The following is a 23,286-nucleotide window of genomic DNA, read 5'->3' as shown; positions in this document are numbered from 1 at the left end:
CAAGACTATGAATGCTATGATATCGGAAGCCCTGTTGACTGGCCTCTATATCCCTCTCATTGGATGTGGAGATTTTGGTGACCTTTTTGATATTTTCGAATTTGTGATGTAATATACAAATATACAAATGTGTACTAATTTTTCAAAGTGACCATGCCCCCAAAACATTAAAATATGAGGCCCAAGGTCATTAAAAATACAAATCATAACATGGTGTCTTTGAGTAAACAAAATGATTTGTTGTAGAACTAAATGTACATCATGAAACCAAATACCAACACATAATCAAATCTGCAATTAAGTGGATTATTATGCATATCAAAATAATTGGACATTGTGATCAACATGTACATATCACAATTGTTCACTTTTTTTCACACAACTGTGAATGTATTCTGATTACAGATACAGTTCACAGATAAAAAAGGTGCCTCACAGTGAGTGAGTTTTTCTTCTTTATAGTACATGTTAATGTAATTCCATTCAACCACCAGTGTACCATTCATATCCATCAGTCACAACCAATTTCATGCAGCAATAACGTATAGATAACTTTGTCAGCTTCCTGCAAGAAGAGAGTAGACTGAAGGATAACTTTTTCAATGTTCTTTTTATTATGCCCTTTTTAATTTGCTGATATTTTGAGTTTTACTCGAAAAAAATTTGAAATAATTTTTTACATCATTGGATAGCCTAAGACGTACTCTTTCAATATTTGAAATAAAAAAATAGTTGTCCCTTCTTGCAGAAAGCCGACGACTTATTCTCTTATACCCCTTTTCCACTTGCAAGTTCAACCGGCTAAGCCCAAGTTATCTTGCAACAGAATGGGACTCAGAGATGAAATCCTGCCGAAAATTTTAAAATATTAACGAAAATCCTCTTCTTTTCATACCTTTGAACTCTCAATGGCTCCTAGTTCCCAAAAGTAAACCACGGTAAAAATCTTTTAACAGATAGTAAATACAAGCAGCAACGCACAAATTACACATGTTTCTACCATTGTCTATGAATCATTTGTGTACCATGGTTATTTTTTAAACTGCATAAGAGCACATAAACATATTTTCCCCAAAGCTTAATTGTTAATGTAAGAGGAGCTTTTCCCCCCAAGTGTTGTCCATTTGATTTCACAGATGTCCTTCCAGGTGACAAGTGTGAAAGGGGTATAAGGCCTTGTTCAGATAAGCCGAGATGAACTGTAAAAAGGCTTTTTGTGCGATAATACAATTCTGTCTACCACAAATAAAAAAGTTCAGAAGCAGACAATATGTTAATGATGACAGTCACTGAATCAGCACATACACACATGCAAGTCCAGATATGGCATGTTGATATTTTTTTTCAACTTCTTTTTTTCGGACTTGTAAATTCCTCTTAAAAGCTCAAGATATATATATATATATATATATATATATATATCTCTCTCTCTGCAGATAGCATGATGATAATAGCCTACCTCCTCTTTTTTCTTTGCTTGACACTGAAAGCCGTTCACATTTCTCAAGATTTGACCCACTGAATTTACATAAGACCCGAACAGATGCATTGTCAATATCAGTTTGGTCAGTAATGTACACTATGGTAAAAACATTAATTGTGGCAGAGAGAATTGCAATACACTGCACATTTCTATTAACCATATCACATTTTGAATACATATGAAACCTTTTCCAATGCACAGTTCACATTCAATACAAAAAACGTTCTTCACAGTTTACCCAAGCACACCTGAACGCACCCATCCAATTTCAGCAATTTCATTTCATTCAGTTCAATGAGATAAGGGGGTCACCTCAGACTTGTCCCATGGGTTTGAGGTCTTCAGCAACTTCAAAGTCAGCTTCGGTGTTCTCGATGATGTCCTCGATTGTCACGCCATCAGCGATCTCAACCAGCGTCATGCCTTCCTCAGCGTCAATGTCAAACACACCCTACACACAGAGAAAGAACAAAATGGGGGATCAAGCACATGGTGGAATGCACATGGATTTGATTCCTAATATAAAAGAGTACAATAAAATTTATCAAAAGTTGAAGATGATGATCTACAGCATTTATATTGCACCATATTTCTGTTGCACAGCTTATGTTGACTAAGTCATGGCATCACAACGCACTCATTATTTCATGGCTCACACCAACACAATGGGTGATTTTGAGTTGAGGGTTGACCTTTTGGTGTTGGTGTTAGGTAAATTTTTACACGAGTAAAACACCAAATATAAAATGAAGATGGTCCTGAAAAGTCACTCACTAGGTGCTGATCTGTCAATATTGTGACCTGGATCATTTGTGAAAACAAAGAATAGGTTTGGAGCTAGGAAATGCAATCTAAATTGTGCTCCTAACACCAACACCAGACTTGAAATCACCCAATGAAATGATTGTCATGTCAAGTTTGAAGTATATCTGCCAAGCCGTTATTTAGTCAAGGATAAAAACGGGATAGGTGGATGGAAGGAAGATCCTAAAACACTGACTCGGGCAATATCTGATTGGCCGATATATGCTGCATTTATCTAGAAGTCTTTATTTCATAAAGACAATGGCCCGTATTCTAAACTTAAAGTATGGTTTAAAGCTGTGGTTTAACTATGGATAGCCAACTGTGAAACAAATCTCTAACAGTACAAATTAAATTTACCAGTTCATTTGACACATACATTATTCATAAATGGCAGGAAATGACAATCAAAACTGTTTTGCTCTCCATTAAAACACAGGGAAAGACCAAAGCAAACGTAAGAAACAAATAACGTAAACATCCTTTTCATATTTTTGGCTTCCCATAATTTTAGCACAGAGTTAGACCATGGTTTAAGATAAACCAGACTTCAGAATACTGGCCACTAACAATATGCAATGCAATGCCCACAGCCACAATAACAGTATGGTAAGCCTCTCTCAATTTAAGTGAACTATTCAACTTATCATTGCATAATGACTTGTCAATGGAAAAAAAAAAGATTTGAAATGGGACCATCCGCATAAACTATCTAAATATCACAAATTTCATTAAAGTGATTGGTTAACATTTAAAAAATCTGAGCTAGAAGGTCACACTTGTCACCTGTGTCTGTGATATGTTACAAAAATGAAGCCCAGAAAAAATTGCACTCAAAAAAATTTATTTAGTGCTTCAAAAATTGATATATAAAGTGACCGGAAACACCATCTTAATTTCATATCGTACACTTATGTGTACTATTTAGGCGTCTATAAGACGCCTATTTACAAAATCGGGGTTTGCCTTGTAGTTTTAGCTTTTCATTCTCAATAATGGTTGTTTTCAGGGTTTATTAGTTCTAATACATGCACTTGTACACACGTTTCATCTTGGTTTGAGAATTTTTTAAATCGGCTGCTCACAAAGTTAAACAATACCTTTAATCCTTACCATTTCGGTAATGACCCTATCCACACATCTCCTTCCAGTCAGGGGTAGATTGCACTCTGTAAGCAGCTTTGGCTTGCCTCCTTTAGCAGCATGTTCCATGGTTACTACAACTTTGGTCCTGGGGGAGGAGACTAGGTCCATAGCTCCGCCCATTCCTTTCACCATCTTACCCTGCAAAATACAAAGGTCAAATTATATCAGTGACCCTGACGTCATCTGAAGGCTGAATCCATTGCCTTGCATGCATTGGTGATCTGCAGATGGCTCATATCTGACAACTCCATTTACATGCATTCCTATATCCTCTGAGGGAGGGCGCTACAATACTATGACATCATATGCATAAGGTCTGTAAAGGAATTAGATGAGCACTGGAACCTATCTAATGGAATCCCGGGCCTTGTTTCATAAAACTTGTTAATCAATAGCAAATGACAAGATTCTATGACAAATTTTCCCTCCACCAATCAAAGGGAATCATTTTAGTAATTTGTAACAGTAGCTTTAAACTCACAACTTATACCAAGTTTTATAAAACAGTTTTCTTAGTCTTGCATTGCTTAAATGCCATTTTCCTCTATTGCAAAATTGCATGTTCTTTAGTGTTCTGAACTTCATATTCTATATTAACCCATTGCCTACTCAAACAAGTCGGTCCCTTCACAAAGTGTATGGGAATCACCAAATTCAGTACCCTGGTAGCCAACAGGTAAACCCATTGCCTACTAGAACCGGGTGATCCCTGTACAAAGTATATGGGGATCACAGGATTCAGAAGACAACAGGTTAAATCCTGCAATGAACTTACCGGAATCATCCAGTTAGCAAGATCTCCATATTTCGACACCTGCATAGCACCAAGAATGGTCAGGTCAACATGTCCACTGAAATAGGAAGTACAAGAAAACAAGATAGTTTCATTTTTTCTCTTTGTGTAATTTTGAGAAAAATGCAGAGTCAAATACAGGTGACTTTGTCTATAGATAAAAAAGGTCAAATACTTGGTCAATGGAGATATTCGATATAGAATATGGATATTACAATGTTTTGCCTAATCTGGTCTTAAAATACATGACTTATGGAAGGTTGACTTATAATAGAAGTCTTACTGTACTACTGATTGATTACTGACAAACAGGCTACTTTGAAAGAATAAATGTTCTGGTAAAATTTCAAAACAAACTGACTAAAAACATAGTTTGGTTTTACATCACCCACACCATAACAATATGAAAGTGTAATATACATGAACAATGCTAGACACTTTTGTTGGATTAAAATAAAGATTCAATCAATCAAAATCTCAACATACATCCACTACAAAAAATTAATTTCATATCATCAACATCATAATAGAGATGGACACATTCATATAGTGTAAATTAAAGAGAAATGCCAGTAGTTGCAGTAATCAAAATTGATTTCATGAGAAATTCTGTAAAACCAGGCTTAATTGTCAGTATATCGAGGATCTTAATCTAGTACAGTTACATAAACTGAACTTTGTGAAATCTTTAAATCTACGCTGAAAATGTTCACACTGAAGATCACCAACACAGATAAGCGCACGTGGGACAGTGTAGTATTATTGTTTTTAAATGTCGGCCCAAAGCTTGACCCGAATCCTGTGCTTATTTGCTAATTTCTCAGCAATTACACAATTTCTTCCAGAATCCTTTGGCACATATTTTTTATTTATACAAACAGACACTTTTGTGGTCATTTCATTGGATTCTGTACGAACTCATTTTTATATTATTACCACAACTGGCCAGATGTGGAATATTTACACAAACCAAACTGTATGAAATCATGAAATCTAAGCTAAAAATTGACCACACTGAAAATAACTGACACAGATAAGCACATATGGGACAGGGTATCATTATTGCTTGAATACGCACCTGACAATCTGGTTAGAATGTCATGCTTGTTTTGTCAAATTCCCAGCAATGGGACCTTTCTAATACATTCATTTGGCACATATCTCATATACAGGGTAAAAAAACCCTGGTGGTCATTTATTTTGGTACTTTTCCAACTAATATTTAGATTTTGTAATACCACAACTGACATTCACGTATACTCACCCTCTGATCATGGCAAATGATTCATCACTAGCAAAGTAACTAGAACCTGGAAGCACTGTGACTGTTTCTTTACCAGCGTTGATCAGGTCTGGGTCCTCCTCACCTTTCCTTGGAAATGGACCCTATAGAACCAACAAAAATGAATTACAAATCAGTGGTGTAATGAGGCAAAATCTTTGAAGGGCACAACTGGGAATATGGTGAAAACTGTTTCTGATAATAAGTCACAAGCAAGAAAGCTTTCAAAATAGATTCTGATTTATTATTTAGATATCAAATTTCACCCCTTTTATGTTCGGCCCTTTCTGATGAATTTTGTGTCATCACGTTCTTACAACAATCTGAAAAGCCCTTCTAGATTTCAACTCGAAGTAACATTAATTCTGTCTTTATCTACACAACAGATTTACTCTATTTAGATTTCTATCACTTGACCCTTGCTTCAACAACACCACTCATTTTCTGCTTTTGTTTGTTGTTGTCCATTTAGCCCAATTTGTTTGTTTCTGTATTTTTATTTCAAACACAATAGCAGAAAATCAATTTATTGTCATTTCTACCAATTGCATTTGACATTTTATCAATGTTAATTCAATTTATGTTTTATCTCTCACCATTGTATAATTATACTATCTCTGTTGATTTTTGCCTGTAAATTGAACATTTTCAGCCTGCGAACTGCCTGTTTGATATTTCTTTTCAATAAACCATACCAATTCAATAGATTGGAAAAAAAGACATTTAATAAATAAAGCTTTCAGTTGTGAAGTAACTTACCAATCCTAGCACTCCATTCTCACTCTGTAGATAGACCTTCACATCTGGATCTATGTAGTTACTGGCAAGCATGGGCATTCCAATACCAAGATTAGCTGAACAATATATTATTAAGGATAAACATAGTGAATCATAGGTAACGGTTCCATTTCAGGAAAACTGAAATCAACGGAATGCTACAATTTCTAAGTGAGTTGTGGTGTAGTGGTTCTAACTCTCGCATTGTAATCAGAAGATTGTGTGTTCAAGTCATAGAGATATATACTTAATAACGCTAGAGGGCGTACTTCGTCAAATCGCTGTGATACCATGGAGATTGGCCGCCATTGCTCGATAGGTCTCTCGATCGACCTTGCGCTAGCGCTATGCTAGCTAGCGCATAGCTGCATTTCACGTTCGCGGTGCATTTCGGCGTTTGATCATGTCTGACTGAACATTCGGGACGTCGACGGACCTAAGAGACGGCAAATATGCCAGCCTTTTGTGTAGCCTACGGTTGCAGTAACCGTTCCAGAAGGGATAGCGGTATAGCCTTTCATAAGTAAGTTATCTTTTTATACTATAATAATTAGAAATATCGTTAATTATTGACAATTTCACGTTCAATTTCAGCTTCACTCAGCAGGGCCCGTCGCCGGCCGGTGGTACCAGCCGGTAGGTTGCGCGTTGGTGCTGAATTTGTGTACTATGATTATGATGATACATGTATATCATTGATAATTCTCAGTTTCTTCTTTTTTTTTTGATGCTCTGTGTATTGATGATAATAGCAATGACAACTACATGTACATTAAACTGCTTTACTATGCATTGTACATGAGTTTGACATTCAGTGTATCTGAGAGAAGTGTAGGTATTTTCATTTATTAACTATTTTCAACTTATTCTCATTGCAGGAAAACATCCAAGGGATGATAGGGATGCCACTCAACATTATCTCCGTCCTCAGGCAGTACCTTCAGTCTTTCCTGGACATCCACCTCACAAGCAGTCCACATGTAACACTCGGAAACGACCTCCGCCAAAACCTCGCGCAGCATCTCCTGATAGTGAATCTCAGCAACCTCCAAAAAAACAAAAAGGAGTTTATGATGAACATTCCTATGCCCCCCCTTTCTCTGTAACGGATAGGTTGAAAATCACAAGGGAGCAGTTAGAAGCTATTAAACGACAGCTCAGAGTTGTTAAACAAAGAGTAAAGAGAAAAGAAAAAAAAATCAGCTCCCTCTTGGCAGAGGTTAAAGAAAAAAACCTAATTAACCAAGATCAACATGATCTTCTGCAGCTTAACTTTGGAGAATCAGCATATCAGCTCTTTGAAAATGAGCTGAAAGCAGGTAAAGCAGACAAATATGGTCATCGGTATTCTGAGGAGTTGAGAAAGTTTGCGGTGACTCTCCACTTTTATAGCGCCCAAGCATGTGATTTTCTTCGTACTTCTCTTCCCCTTCCTCATCCTGCGACAATACGTCAGTGGAGTTCTGGTATAAATTGCCAGCCTGGTTTTCTAGCGGAAGTTATTGATCATCTCAAGGACATGGTTGCAACTGATCTGATGAAGGCTCATTGTGTACTGATGCTTGATGCGATGGCCATCAAGAAAAAGATTGCATTTGAGCAGAAGACTGGAAAATATGGGGGATTTGTCGACTGTGGCAATTTTCTCCCAACAGACAGTGACAAACTGGCTACAGAAGCCCTTGTCTTCATGGTAGTTGGATTGACCAACTGTTGGAAATTTCCAATCGCATACTATCTTGTTGATCATCTTCCTGGAGCTACTCAAGCAGAGATCATCAAACAATTGATTTGCACTCTAACTGAAATTGGAATGAAGCCAGGTTAAGTCAGTGGGAACCAAGTTTCAATTAATTCCTTGAATGCACTGAGCATTGGGAGGCAGCTCAGTCCAAGCCAAAGTACATGTGATGATACATCATACTCATGTAATCGGACCGGAATATTTCTGGTTAGATGGCCTTATATAAATGCATGTTACCAGTATTCTTTAAAGCCTGTCTAAAGCTTTGGTAAATGGTCAATGACAATTTGATTCCAGAATTATATGAAATTCAAATTTTACATAAGTGTTTACCAGTGGTCATTGAATGTATACAAACAATTTTTTTTCAGTCTTTTAAATTTCAGTGTAGCATTCAGCATACTCTCTTGGCAATTTGCTATTGTATACTAGGAGGCTATTGACAAAGATTATATCCTGAAATTGACATCCCATTCCTTGCTTACAAATGGGATATCAGTATTAAATATCACTTTTTCTGATTGTTATCACATATACTGCTCTCCAACCTGTGCATATCAATATTTGTTTTTGATAAAAGATAGTTGTGTAGGATATGATACAAATATGTAATTAAATTATTATTATTATTATTAATAGGTGGCTATTTCATTCCGATAAAGCTTTGTTGACAAGAGCTACTGAAAAAAAGGGAAATTTTCGTGTTTGGATTTTTAAAAATAAGTGAATGCACAGCACATGTATAATTATCGTGTGTGATTCAGTTCAAGTTTTATGTCTGCACACGACAATGATGCTGATTATTTGTCTTCCTTTTACAGTATTATGTACGGCTTTTTTTTTTTGCTCAAAATATTTAAAGATTATGTGCTCAAGCATGGATCCCCAACCCCCAAATTGAATTACCACTAATACTTAAGTAAATTTGAGGAGAGTATTTAATGGAAGAGAGTATGTTTTGCTTTTTAAAAGAGAAGACACTTGTGAAAAGTAATTCTTTACTTGGATCTCTGTAATATAGCCCTGGGGCCCATAACACAAAGATTAGCGATCAATCGTACACTTGATTTTCACGAAAATAGACCCTGATTAAATGTTATAGTTCTGAATGTAGATAAATAAGCAGAGAGAGAGTAGATAAGTGAATATTGTGCAAGGAGTGTGTTGGATCAGCATGAATTAAGTGTATGTCATAGGTTTCATAACTTATGTGTCGATTAAATGGTTGGATGTCATGTTCGAATAACGTAATTTAAAGAAAAGAAATATCAGGCCTGTGAGTGGGGTTTCAAAAAAAATAGCGGAAAAATTCCGCTGAACTGCGTTGGCTCACTCACCAATACATAGACTGAAGAGCTTGGAGGCCCGTAAGTACAGACAACGTATTTTAGCAGTAACGTTAGATCTAACAGTGGAAACCCGATTTTCCAATCGTTTTTTGTACATAAAATGTCACATTATGAAAAAGAAATCACATCCATATTTACGAAAAAATGTTTAAAATTCAGAAATATTGTACCTTAGACCGCAGTTACCGCTAATTCCTTTGAAATGATGATCGAAACATCGTCATCTTCGATCCTTTTGTTGGTCAACGTAAGTTTCCATCTTGGATGACGTCATCATCCTTACAGACGTATTTACCAGTCGCAAAATATCGCGATTTGAGCCGCTGCTTTGCGCTTGTATGCCAACAACGGCAACGGTGCACGGTGTGATCCGCACATAGAGATGTGGATCCGCAGCAGTGTCATTCGAAACTTCGCGAAGGCAAAATACAAGGCCCCGTAACGTGTATATTCACAACACCCACATTCTGCTCGCATCCATTTACCTAGACTTGTTTTCCAGTCGTTTTGAATAAAATAACAGAATTTTGACTAAGAAAAAATGGAAATGGAACACAAGAAAAAAGCGGAAATTGAAATCGGTCTTAAAAATGAAAATAGCGGATTTCCGCTAAATAGCGGAGATTTCACAGGCCTGAAATATGGACCAAATCTTTACAAGGATAAAGAGGGGGGGAATTATGAGGTTCATAATGCTGCAATAGCCCCCTCCCCGAAAAGAGGAAGAACTGCATGAGTGCTCTCTTGATCCTCAAGCAAACTGGAAAAAGAAAGGAAACAACAATCTTAAAGATCATTAACATTCCAAACATAGCACAACCATTAAATCTTTTGGGGGGTCCATCTTTGATTTTGTTCACTAAATTCATGGTACGTTGATATGAGTCTGGCCGAGATTTAGGAGAATGTACATCCTGAGAAGTCGATGTTAAATGACACAATAATAGCAGTTATCTTTCTTTCATCAAACTAAAAGTTTATCAAGATGCAAATTTTCATCTAAAATATCAATCACAGTGTTGTTGGAATTTTTCCTCAAGTAAAAGGCCGGAGAAGGCATCCCTTTTTCACAGCGTTATATCGTACGAGCTACGGGTACATCCGGGTACTTTTGCGAATCTAGACCTATCGAGCAATGGCCGACCCCGCTCCACGCAATCACAGACGTTAAGTACGCGCGCCTATGGGGACCCCGCACTCTAGATAATTAGTATACATCTCTATGGTTCAAGTACTACTGCAAGTCAACAATCCACAATTGTCGCTGGAGCAAAAGTCATGGATCCCAGTAATACTGTGAGGAAGGGTGTTGGGGTTATTAATATAGTGTACATATCACTGACACTGACATTAAAAATACTTACATAGAATTACCTGGAGAAAGGATTATACAACTGAAAATATTGGATCAACAATAAAGAAGGTTTTTATTTCAAGGATACCATACATTCCATCTTTGAATTCTAATGCAGCTCTCCTGATGATTCTTTCTCTAAGTAGAGCAGCTGGACTTTTGGCTTCTTCGCTGGCTTCAGACTTCTCCTTGGACAATGTTAGTCTCTGAGAAAATAAGAATGGTAATGATACCAAATAGTAAAAGACCAGTGCTTACCCTACGACATTCGTGTCCTTGTCTCCTAGAAGCCATGTCAAACTGTTTTTAAAGAATAACCTTACAATCGACTTAAATATGGCACAAGAACAGCGATTCACAATCGCTTTGCTTAGCAATAGCTAAATTTGAAACATGATTAATATAGATATCATCCTTAATGTTTACATTCGTTTTAAAAGCAAAATATTTTTCTTAAAAACAATTAGAGTGGAAATTTTGGAAAAGATATGATCCTTAAGTCAGGAGATAAGAAAACTTAGACTCATATTCCAACCACTTGTAATGTCATGAGTCACTATCATGACAGCTTGATGAAACTGCCCCATATACTCTAACCACATACTGATCCTTTTTGGTCTCCTACTAATTAGGATTTGACAATATGAAAGTCAATAGTAAATATAGGGCATTTGTATAGCACACACATCTACCTTGTTAGGTGCTCCAGGGCAAATTCACCTCTCTGATACACAAAATAAACTACACAAACTACCACAAGCGTTAAGGCCACCGCACACCTTACGACTGATCGCGATCCGATTTTGGAACATACTGCACTTTGCTCGTTTTCTAAAATTGTGAATGGAACATATAATTTTATTTGAGGTTAATATTAATTGAAAGAATACTAGTATAACCATTTTGAAAGATTGCAAACCTTTACTTTGAAAAGTAAAGGCCAAATTAGTTTCAAATCGTAGCCAATCGTACGACTGCTACATGTATGATGTCATTACGACTAGATATTAAATTCGCTTTTATAATAAGAAGGATGAAAGCATATTCACAGATTTGAACATAGGTATTTGTACGATGATTTTGAACATTACACCGTAAGACATTCCAAGTCTCAATATTAGCATCAAATTCTACAACATTTATTCTGAAATCGGGTCGCAGACCAATCGCAAGGTGTGCGGTCGCCTTTAAAAGAAATACTAAATGAGGTGAAACCAACCTCTATCCTCTTCTGGTAGTTCTTCCCTAAGATGACCTTCTGAACATATATACTTGGTACATGGATGTCTTCAGGTGCAAAGGAATCTACATCAACTATCTCCTCAACCTGAGGAAAATATAGAAATGAAAAAGAATAACAAATGAGTAAAGCCCCTTTCACATTTGGTGGTGCGACTGATTATAACCATTGCCATTCTGTGCAACATATATTGTGACCAAATGATTGAAAACGATTGTACGAGCAATTGTGAAAGCCCCTTATGTTGGAACATGAAGTTAGATGATCATGAATATCCTTTAAGGGCAACCTGAAATTGCATTAAATCACCAGCAGGTTCTAGGAATGAAGACAGACATTTTTCCTCAATTATGATGTGCTTTTCTTTGTACTAATCTTTTTGTTTTGCTGTTTTCTAGTGAGCATTTAATCAAAATGAAAAAGACGCTATATAAGTGTGTATTATTATTGTTATTATTCGATGGGGGGGGGTTGCACTGACACTGCAGTGAATACTGCCTGTACACGTGCCCACTACAATAAATAACATGAAGCTATGGGGAGCTGAGGCAGCAGCTGCGTGTATTTAATATTGGGTCTCCCAGATCCGGATAAATCCCTTATCCGGATTGGTGCTGGTCCCAGCGTGTCCGGATAAGAGAGATCAGACTGTAGAACTAAATCAAATGTAAATATAGTTTACTTACTTCAGCGATGGTTATCTTAGCAGCTCTAGCCATAGGTGGATTGAAGTTTCTGGCTGTTTTTCTGAAGATGAGGTTTCCTGCCCTATCAGCCTTCCATGCCTTCACAAGAGCATAGTCTCCTACAATAGCATTCTCCATGATGTAGTCAATGCCATTGAACATTCTTGACTACAAACAGAAAAAAAGTACCGGTAAGACATCAATAATATGCGTTAAACTGTATTCTTTTATATTAGAATTTCTTTGAAACTTATCACAAAACTTCAATTACATAAGACACTACTTTACTGGCTTGAGTTACTAGGTAACAAAATAGAAATATATAATGGTTGCAATCATAGGTGTCAGAAGTGTAGAAAGGCAGTCATTCCCAATCAGTCAAGTGGGGGGGGGGGTGATTTGTGCCCCAACTCCCCCAGCATCCATTAATGGAGATGTTTTAGGTTCACCTTCAGTAAGATAAACCTACATGTAGCAGACTAACCAGTGACACGTGTCCTAAAACTTGTTGTTATAACAAATTTGCAATAACAGTTACTGAAAGCTACTGAAATTCTTCTGTCAGATTGGCTAATTGTAAATTTGTTCAAGAATTATGTGACTTTAATAACGACTGGTGAGCCTTTCTTCTTTCGCGCTAAACCATCGCCAATTTATCATACCATTTACCACAAGGATCACCAGTTATTCTTAAAGTTGCTCTTAACTTACTAACAGCTTTATGAAACGGCGCCCTGGGTCAAAATTGTCCTAATCCCATTATTGAGAGTTCAACACGAAGTGACGCTTGTCCTGAGACCAGTCTATTTTTTTTTACTTCTGTGCTATACTGATGTAGAAAATATAACAAACACTAACACCAAAGGAAACACCAAAATTGAAATCAGCCAATGTTAGAGGTCCCAATCAGGAATGGATTCAAGGTCGTTAATTACGAGTCACATGGCCACTTGAGATAACATTCTCCAATAGACCTATAAAGTTCTAGTGACTCAGGCAAAGGCCAGAAAAATGTGAGCTCAAGGCCGGTCTCGATTCCATCCCTGTTCCAATCTCGTCCTACCTCCCTAGGTTCACTGGTGATAGCCACCGACCCATCATCATTGTACTTGATGGGTGATCCTCCAAGGTGTACTAGGGTGCCAAAACCGGTCGGGGTGAAGAAAGCTGGTACCCCTGCTCCTCCCGCTCGTATCCTCTCCGCTAAGGTACCCTGTCAAAAATAAAGATCAATATTTATTTAGTGTCCATGGCAACAAATAGTTTGTCTGCAAGCACAGACTGACATTTGACACTTCAACCAATGACAGGTCTAGAAAGAAGACTAGACTCCAAAGATTCTGCCTGTGTTACCAGCCACAGTACGAAGTGGATCTAGTCTCACTAATTCAGACTCTGTATTATGCACTATGTCATTTGGCAAAAACCAAGGGTCTGTGCCTGCAGACTAACAATTCGTAAACTTGGGGGTGACACAACATTTTCTCCTGCGACAATTGCTCCGGGCTTTAGGGTTAGGTTCAGGGTAAGATTTAGTGTTACATTCAGTTAGTCATTCGATTAGTGTGTGGAATTTTAGAGCGGAGCAATTGTCGACGGAGCAAATGTCATGGAAACATCTTAGATAAATTTTTTAAAGAAAATTCTATCAAAAAAAAATAATTACCGTAATTAAAAATCCAGAGAGAGAAAACAATGAAATCACAGTTTCAAAGAAAAATTACTTAAATTGGAATCACCTCCAGTGCAGTAAACGGTGCTGTTCCAGAATGCTGTCTAACTTTTAAAGCTTATCATTACACACACTACTTCACCAACACAATGAATGGAAACTATAGATATTGCAATTTACAATATGATTTGGTAACTTTTGGTCACAAATCTGCTATCATCACTCATTCTTTTTTTTCAAAGTATGAAAATGAATCGAACGTTAATGATTGTTGCCAATTTGATGAGCAAAAGGGTTAATCATGTCTTCATAAAAGGCTATGTACTGTATGAGGTAAAATCAATGGAATAATGTTATGGACAAGGATAAGTCTCTGGACTACAAACCATGAGGTCTGGGGTTCAAACCCCTCAGCAGCACTCCCATCCTTTGGCAAGGCTTTAATCTACATTTTCCACTCTCCACCATGGTATTATAAATGGGTACCCAGTTGGAAGAAATTCCTTGAGCGCCCAATCAGGGTAGCTGTGCTAAAGCCGGGGTAATAACAACATTATCAATGTAAAGCAAGGGCCGCTGAGAGAACAGTTTTTTGGGATTGAAGTGGCTACCCTAGGTAACTGAGGTCACTAATATTATCATGATAGTGATAGTCTATGCATAAGCAGTGTTTATAATGATGAACAGTGCTTAGAATCACTGGGCCGTATTCTGATAGCAGGTTTAACTTAAACTCAGGTTTAAAGTTGTGGTTGAAGTATGGGAAGCCAAATGTATCAAAATTTGTATTAAGTTGTATGTTTCTTATGTGTACTGTGCTCTTTCCTGATTCATCGATGGTGAAGACAAATTATCTATCTACCCTTCCTAGACAATTACGAATGATTTTAGAGCCAAATGGGCTGAAATATGACATATTCACTGTTAGTGATTTATGTAACAATTGGCTGTCCATACTTACACCACAACTTTAAACCTGAGTTTAAGTTAAAACCGACTTCAGAATACGGGCCATACAGTTCAAAAACTGTCCTAACAGTGCTACAGTCAAGTTGTATACCTACCTGTGGTGTGAGCTCCACTTCTAATTCTCCAGATAAATACTGCCTTTCAAACTCTGCATTCTCACCGACGTATGATGACACCATCCTCTTAATCTGTTTCGTCTTCAGGAGGAGACCAAGGCCGAAATCATCCACACTGTTAAATACCATCAGATATACAAGGTTCAGGTTTTAAAGATCAAGATTCGAGATTACTTTATTTAGATTTTTTCTCCACACACAAAAAAGCCTTTTTGAATAAAAAGTGTGATTGATTTCAAATTGATCTCAACTACAGAAGCCAGCAATGCTGTAAGATATCATCAAGCCCAAAAAATATTTTTATTTTTTTATTTTTTAGGGGGCAATTTTTTAAAACGTACTGCCTAAATCTGCAACATTGGATAAGCTTTAACATTGTGATGAATGGGGATTTCCAGGGCTCCTGTTTCTGTTTTTTTTTTAGTTTCCAAGGGCTCTTTTGACCATTTCAGGGGCTAAATTGCCCCAAGCCCCAGTGTAATTGAATCTGTAAGCATAGTGCTTTATTGCTCGGAGATGTATGCTCATGAATCGATCATCCAATGATTAATCAGAATGCAAAGGGAGTGTTCCTACAGCTTATGAAAAACATTCAATTATGGTATTACTGGCTTTCCATAGGTTTGACATTGATATAAGATTAGACTCTGATCTAGTACAAAGCTAATAATGAAAATCTAACAATACATATTTCAAAACAATTTTTCTGTATTCTGCTTTCTATGTATATGAACTTATTCCAAAGGAGTGCGCGCACAGCTCTGAAACAATGATTGTGGTAGTGCTGGCTTTCCATAGGTTTGACATTGATATAAGATTAGACTCTGATCTAGTTCAAAGCTAATAATGAAGATCTAACATTACACACTTCTAAATATTCTATTCTGTATATGAACTAATTCCAAAGGAGTGTGCACACAGCTCTAAAGCAATGATTGTGGTAGTGCTGGCTTTCCATAGGATGATCATATTTACATCTAATAACAAGCTAATTGAATTTTAAATTTTAGCAATATTTTGTGAAAACAATCGTAATGAATATTTATTAGGTGGGCTGATGATGTCACATCTCCACTTGTTCTTTTGTATTTTAGTATATGAAATTAAGTTTATTAATATTTTTTCCTCCAAGAATTAGAAAAATTGGATTGACAACTGATTTTGTGCATGAGATATTGCTGCAACTTATTTCATTATAAAGGAGACACATTATTCACACAAGTATGAAATAATGAAAAAAAATATGATTTTATGTAATAGCATAAGAAAACGGAAAGTGGAGATGTGACATCATCAGCCCACCTAATGAATATTCATGATGACTGTTTTCTCACTATCTAAAAAATACTAAAATCATCAATTTACACTGAAAATATGTGTGCAGTTGTCCTTTAAATATTTCACTGACTTGGACTGTGATAACACATAATACTTACCCAGCATTGTTGCTGACAGCTGTAATACCCTTTACCCCTGTATCTAATAGTCCTTGAATGAGATTTTCTGGGATACCACAAAGTCCAAATCCTAGAGTTGAATAAAGGGAATCATTACTGAAATCGTCATCATTATCATCATCATCATCATCATCACCACCACCATCATCAAAGTACTGTGATATGTCCCACGTCACAGGGAATAATTTTCCTGGTATCGCATCGCAATTTGCTCCTCATTTTTTAAGACTGCTATGTATAAAGTCTTTTGTGTAGCATAATTTTTACATAGGACTGTACATTACTTAGTTGAGAGCTCTTCTCTTGTGACCAAAAATGCTATTTAAATTTGTAAAGCAAAATTATTTCCTGTGTTAACAGGATGGAAGGATGGTAGGATGGTACTTGTCAATGTAACATCTGGGTGACACAACATTCTCCTGCAGCATTTGCTCCGGTGTTAAAGATAAATGCCAGTTGTGGGAACAATTTCAAAATGAGTTCGTACAGAATCCAATGAAATGACCACCAAAGTGTCTGTTTGTATAAATAAAAAAATATGTGCCAAAGGATTCTGGAAGAAATTGTGTAATTGCTGAGAAATTAGCAAATAAGCACAGGATTCGGTTCAAGCATTGGGCCGACTTTTAAAGCAATAATACTACACTGTCCCACGTGCGCTTATCTGTGTTGGTGATCTTCAGTGTGAACATTTTTCAGCGTAGATTTAAAGATTTCACAAAGTTTAGTTTATGTAACTGTACCAGATCTAGATCCTCAATGAATATGACAATTAAGCCTGGTTTTATAGACTTTCTCGTGAAATCAGTGTTTACTGCAACTACTTTCATTTATCTTTAATATCTCAGTGGGCATAGGGTAACGGTTAGAATTGCATTAGAGTTTTAGGTTCAGGATAATGTAAAGAGGATTAGGGTAGTATTAGGGGTTAGGATTTAATTTTGTCTTTAACGTGCAGATTTTCCATCAGAGAAATTATGGCCGGAGCAAATGCTATGAAAGCAGCATCTGAACGTCTGAAGAATGTTAGATACCACCAATTAGATTCCACCCATTAAATTATTTTTTTTCAGTGAAAGCAGGATTAAGCACACAAGAGTATCGAGACCCTTCAGACCCCAAAATAGGTGAATAATGCTTTGGAACTCATTGCAAATCAATCAAGAATATAAAACTTATGATATCTGACACAAAATTCACCTAAATACATGTACATGTATGCTATATTATTGCTCTCATCATCATTATTTTTGTTATCGTTCAAAACAGCTATCGTTTATATCTATGGGTGAATGTCCTTTTTGCTCCTGTCTATATTTTATGCTGGTACCATCTACATCAGAGTGTTAAGTGATGATGTACAAAACTAAGTGAGCAAAAATGAGCAATATGGTTGGAACTTCAATTCAAATATATAAAATAATTATGTACCAAATTTTTAAATGGGCAAACTTACGAGTAAATAAATTATTATTTGATGGTAGCTTTTATTCAAGATGAAAAACTGAGAATTTTAGACTAAATGATCAATACAACAAGACAAAATGGCCATTAGACAAATTCATTGGATTTTATTCACACACATACCTCCAACAAGAAGTGTTGAATTATCAGGTATATCACTAACGGCTTCTAAGGGATTCTCATAAAACTCCACATTGAGACACTGAGTAGTAGATATACATCTTGCCAAGGGCTGTAAAATAAATTGAAAGATGAATATGTAGACCAGTTAGTGATGAGTACTGGTATTACTTCTCATTTTCACAGTTGGCATTGCCAACATCTACAAAATAAAAATAAAAATACACAGAATGTCAGTAAGCATCAATGCCACTAATATCTGTCAATCCATTCGTCCATTGACACATCTGCCTGCCTTTCTATCTATCTATCTGTCCATCCATCCATCTATTATCATCATCTTCACCAGCATCACCATCCTCATCTCCATCCTCACCATCCTCATCATCACCATCTTCATTATCATCTGCATCATCATCATCATCAAATTTGTCTATTTGTAGGGCAAGGCAAGTTTTCTCTATGTACAGGGAAAATATTACAGAACACATGGAAAGGGCAGAAAAAATATTCAAAGCCAATGAGAAATGGGGGGGGGGGGGTTCACACCACTTTGATCATTATCATGGATCGCATTTCACTGGAGTGTTTACCAAATAACAATAGAAATTTTAGAATCATAAAAATTGTAGTGACTGATTTAATCATTTAAATTCATACAAATATCACAACTGAATGGATTTACATCAGTAATGTAATATGATATATGAACTTCATAATTGTTTATTTTATCAGGGAAGTGAGTGGAGAGAACAACTGTTCTTGTAACAGCTGTTGCTCTGGGTTATAAATGCAACTGCAACAGTATACACCCTTTGAATTAGTCAAGTGCTTAACATACAGAATTGAGCTAAAAGGCACCCAGAATATAAATTTGAAACCTTACAATTGAAAACAAAATAAATTTGCACTAAGACTCGTCATGACCCTTCACTCCTTAACTTATGAGGGCAGGCTTCTGCATACACTGCACTAAATATGCAATTCAAGCTATGAACCAATTGATAAGCTCATTAGGGACTGTCCTCAAATTACAGAATACTGGTACATGTAAAGCCAGATGTGAATGACCACCTGTTGCAACCTGGGTCCAGGATCACAAAACACAGTGACTGATTCTACACTTGATTTTCATGATACATTTTGTTCAATTAAATCAATCATAATTTTTTTTTTCACATATCATATTTCTTTTAAAGGTCAAGTCCACCCAAGAAAAATGTTGATTTCAATAAATAGAGGAATATCCAACAAGCATAATGCTGAAAATTTCATCAAAATCAGATGTAAAATAACAACGTTATGACAATTTAAAGTTTCGCTTAATTTTTACAAAACAGTGATATGCACAACTCGGTGACATGCAAATGGGACAGTCGATGATGTCACTCACTCACTATTTCTTTTGTTTTTTATTGTTTGAATTCTACAATATTTCATTTTTTACAGATTTGACAATAATGACCAACTTGACTGAAACATATACTATTAAACAATGCTAATTCCACATGTTCATGAGGAATTTATTGTTGTCTCACTTGACATTGAGGAGAAAATTAGAATATTTCACATTTCATATAATAAAATACAAAAGAAATAGTGAGTGGATGACATCATCAGTCTCCTCATTTGCATACCGATCAGGATGTGCATATAACTGTGAAATAAAGGGAAACTTTAAAATGTAATAACTTTGTTTTACATCCGATTTTGATGAAATTTTCAGTGCTATGCTTGTTGGATTTTTCTCTTTTTATTCAAATCAACTTTTTGTTGGGGTGGACTTGTCCTTTAAATTAATTTTGAAAGGATGTTGCAAACTTTTAAGACTATGAAATTATTTTTTAAGTTTGGTAATGTCAGTGGTCCGTAATAATCACTTACTTTTCTTAAAACTATCTCAACCCAATATGGCATGTACCAAATCTTTAAGAAAATTATCAGAAAGCCCTCGATGATAATTTTTTAACTGTTGATTAGTTCCAATATAGTCTACTCACTGCAATAATGAAAATATATTTCTGCAAAATGAAGGCAACATATTTCCTACCCTTATTATCATTTATAGAATTTGGCTGGAAAATGTCTTATATTTTTTTCTATAGTCTAATTGTCACTTACACTACAGTTAAGGGGTTTCATAATCATTATAAAAAAATACTTGTACAGGCTTTGCAGCAATGTCATCCTCATCATGGTCATTATCATCACCATCATCATCAAAAAAAAAAATCATCAACTACAACATTATCCCTGCAGTACCGGTATGCATATAAATTGATCAAATGATAAAACATCAGTAGTAAAAATTGAAAGGACATTGAAAATTCAAATCAAAATGAAAATGAAGCTCACTACTACTGGCCTGCACTGCCACTGACACAAAAAAGTGGGCAATTGAATTAATAAATTAAATGCATAAAAATAAAATTAGAGTCTGAATAAGCCTACCTGGAGGTCCACTCACTTAGATCAAATTGTTGATTAACAACCAGAATTGACAAACAAGAAATGTCGTTTTTTTTTTTTTTTAGCTTCAACGTTGTTAAAATAATCTAAGTTTGACTGATGATGATGAATATGATTATGATGATGGAAGTGAAACAACATCGCAAAGCACACAAAATTATAAAGACATGGGACTGAAGAAAAAAAAATCTAAGATGAGACAATCACAGCAAAGTCAACACAACAATCATCATTTAGATATCAATTGATATTTATAGAGAAAATAATTTTCACCCTTGCTGGACATACCTTGCTAACTTTACGAGACAAACCAGGGTGGAATTGCAAGAGAGCTCGGTTGATACTGCGTAGAAAACTCGCCATGTTGTTGACAGTCGTCATGTTTAGAAGGAATTGGACAGGCTAACAAATACTTGATTCGATCCGCGATCGACCGCGGTTCCCGGCTAGCTGGATCCGCGCGCGATGCCGCAATGTTTGGCCCAAAGGGTTGGCATTTCAGATGGGAAAGGGTTGGGTATGGTGTTGCAGGTTCTACACAATATACCACATTTCTATTCAACTCAATCCAACATCTATTTCCAAAGGAATAAGCATTAATACATATTCCTTAAAATTACAGCGGGGGGGGGGGGGGTTGGCACAGCCGGCCCGTGACCCCCTTTTGTGAGGTATTAAAATTTGTAATGTGAATGATATACCTTTTTTTACTTAAAATGTAGTGTGCCCCCCCCCCTTAATGAGGACGAAATGACCTTCAATTTTAGTCAACTTGAAAACCCGATTTTTTTTTTGCTTGTCAAATTTTCATCTGGAAAATCCCCCCCCCCCTTGGAAAACCCTGGATCCGCCCCTGAATACAATGGAAGTAGCAACTCAGTAAGCTATTAGCAAAGTTTGTGCCCGACGATCGAGTGCACCGTCACATAATAAAAACAATAAAGACATATCACTTAAAACAAAACTTTTTCTTTCTTGATAAAAATTAAGGGCATTGATTATTCTACGACACAGTCACCTATGTACTCTTCTGCTTTTTCTTCATTATTCTATGTGATCCCGGTAAGTTTTTTTCACACGACCTGCAAAAAGGGCGGTCGACCCCTAGCTGCTGACCCCATGAGACACCGCCCCAGGTAGTGCCTGTTGGGATTAAACACAATTTTCCGTAGAATGATTCTGAGGGCTATAGGCATATACCAATAAAACATATGCAAGGGCGTCGATCGGTCGGCGGGGGACAGGGATAATGCTCCCATAAAAAAATGGGGGAACATACTTGAAAAACTTTCAGTATGTAATGTAAATATATATGTTTTTAAAAACATTGGAAAGCATCAATAAAACATTACAGTTTGCATAAAAACACTATTAAACATTTTCAAACTATTAATTGTCAATTTTTTGGCACGCCTTTCGACATAACAATTTGATGGCGCCGATTTTTTAAAAAATATTTCAGCCCCCCCCCCCCGTTCGTAACGTGGATCAACGCCCCTGCCAATAATGTATTAATGGATTACAAATTGTAAAGAAAGGTTATATAAACAGATAAAAGACAGTCAGCCGTGGCGGATCCAGGACTCAATCATGAGGGTGGGCGCCAAGGTAGCACGATATTTTCGTGCGACAAAGTTGGAAATCTATCTGAGGAGAAAAAAAAGACCAAGGGAAAAAATACGAGGTCGCATCCGCATCCCCTGCAATACCCCCTTTCATCTGCAACTGGATTTAATACAAAATCAGACAATGGCAACTTCGTACAATAGAGGACGTGTCGGCGGCGTTCAGATAATGACATTTCGTTTGTTGTGCAGACACAATAGGGATTTTTCGCCATTGCGTGGGCGACGGATTCTACAATGTAGTAAATCTATTTAAAATGCCCGTCAAATCGCAACAAAAATCTTAAAGATCTTCGTCAACAACTGGGTCGTCCAAAGATTTGGCGCGAACAAACGATGGCAAATATTTTATGTCGTTTTATAATCCAGGGGAGCGTTTCATGAAAGGGACTTGTCAGACGGTTTATCCGACAAGTCCCATTTTATCCGACTGTTACCATAGTAACAGTGCTTCTTAGCCAATCAACTTCAGGGAAAGTTGTCAGATTTGCCAACTTGTCGGACGAAAAAGTTGATGAAACGCTCCAAAGGACGACACCGTTGTTTTGATTTACTTATTTTCGACAAAGGCTGCTTTGTCACAAAGGGCTTTAAACAATTAGATTCTCTGTGTTCCAGAAAGTGTCTGCGTAATATTGCGCAAGCTCCCTATTGACTTTTCGTTTGTTGTGCGGACACATTATGAGTTGCTCGTTGAGATGCCAAGCATTTTTCTTACTGTTCTGAAAATAAAAGA

General features: G+C 36.5%; 1 protein-coding gene across 1 annotated transcript; it reads right to left on the bottom strand.

The window, feature by feature from the left end:
• Window positions 1-1,645: 1,645 nt before the first annotated feature.
• Window positions 1,646-21,344, bottom strand: LOC121423690 (succinyl-CoA:3-ketoacid coenzyme A transferase 1, mitochondrial-like). The gene is made up of 13 exons (XM_041619117.1): window positions 21,214-21,344; window positions 18,460-18,568; window positions 16,852-16,942; window positions 15,395-15,530; window positions 13,722-13,871; window positions 12,659-12,826; window positions 11,952-12,059; window positions 10,821-10,938; window positions 6,268-6,362; window positions 5,491-5,612; window positions 4,209-4,284; window positions 3,401-3,571; window positions 1,646-1,934 (listed from the first exon to the last, which is right to left on the bottom strand). Exons 1-13 carry the CDS (start codon window positions 21,304-21,306, stop codon window positions 1,797-1,799), a joined length of 1,575 nt encoding a protein of 524 aa, XP_041475051.1. The 5' UTR covers window positions 21,307-21,344; the 3' UTR covers window positions 1,646-1,796.
• Between the last annotated feature and the right edge of the window lie 1,942 nt (window positions 21,345-23,286).

Source organism: Lytechinus variegatus, chromosome 11 (assembly GCF_018143015.1).
Source record: "Lytechinus variegatus isolate NC3 chromosome 11, Lvar_3.0, whole genome shotgun sequence".
Taxonomy (NCBI): Eukaryota; Metazoa; Echinodermata; class Echinoidea; order Temnopleuroida; family Toxopneustidae; genus Lytechinus; species Lytechinus variegatus.
This window is presented reverse-complemented; position numbering and strand designations above follow the sequence as displayed.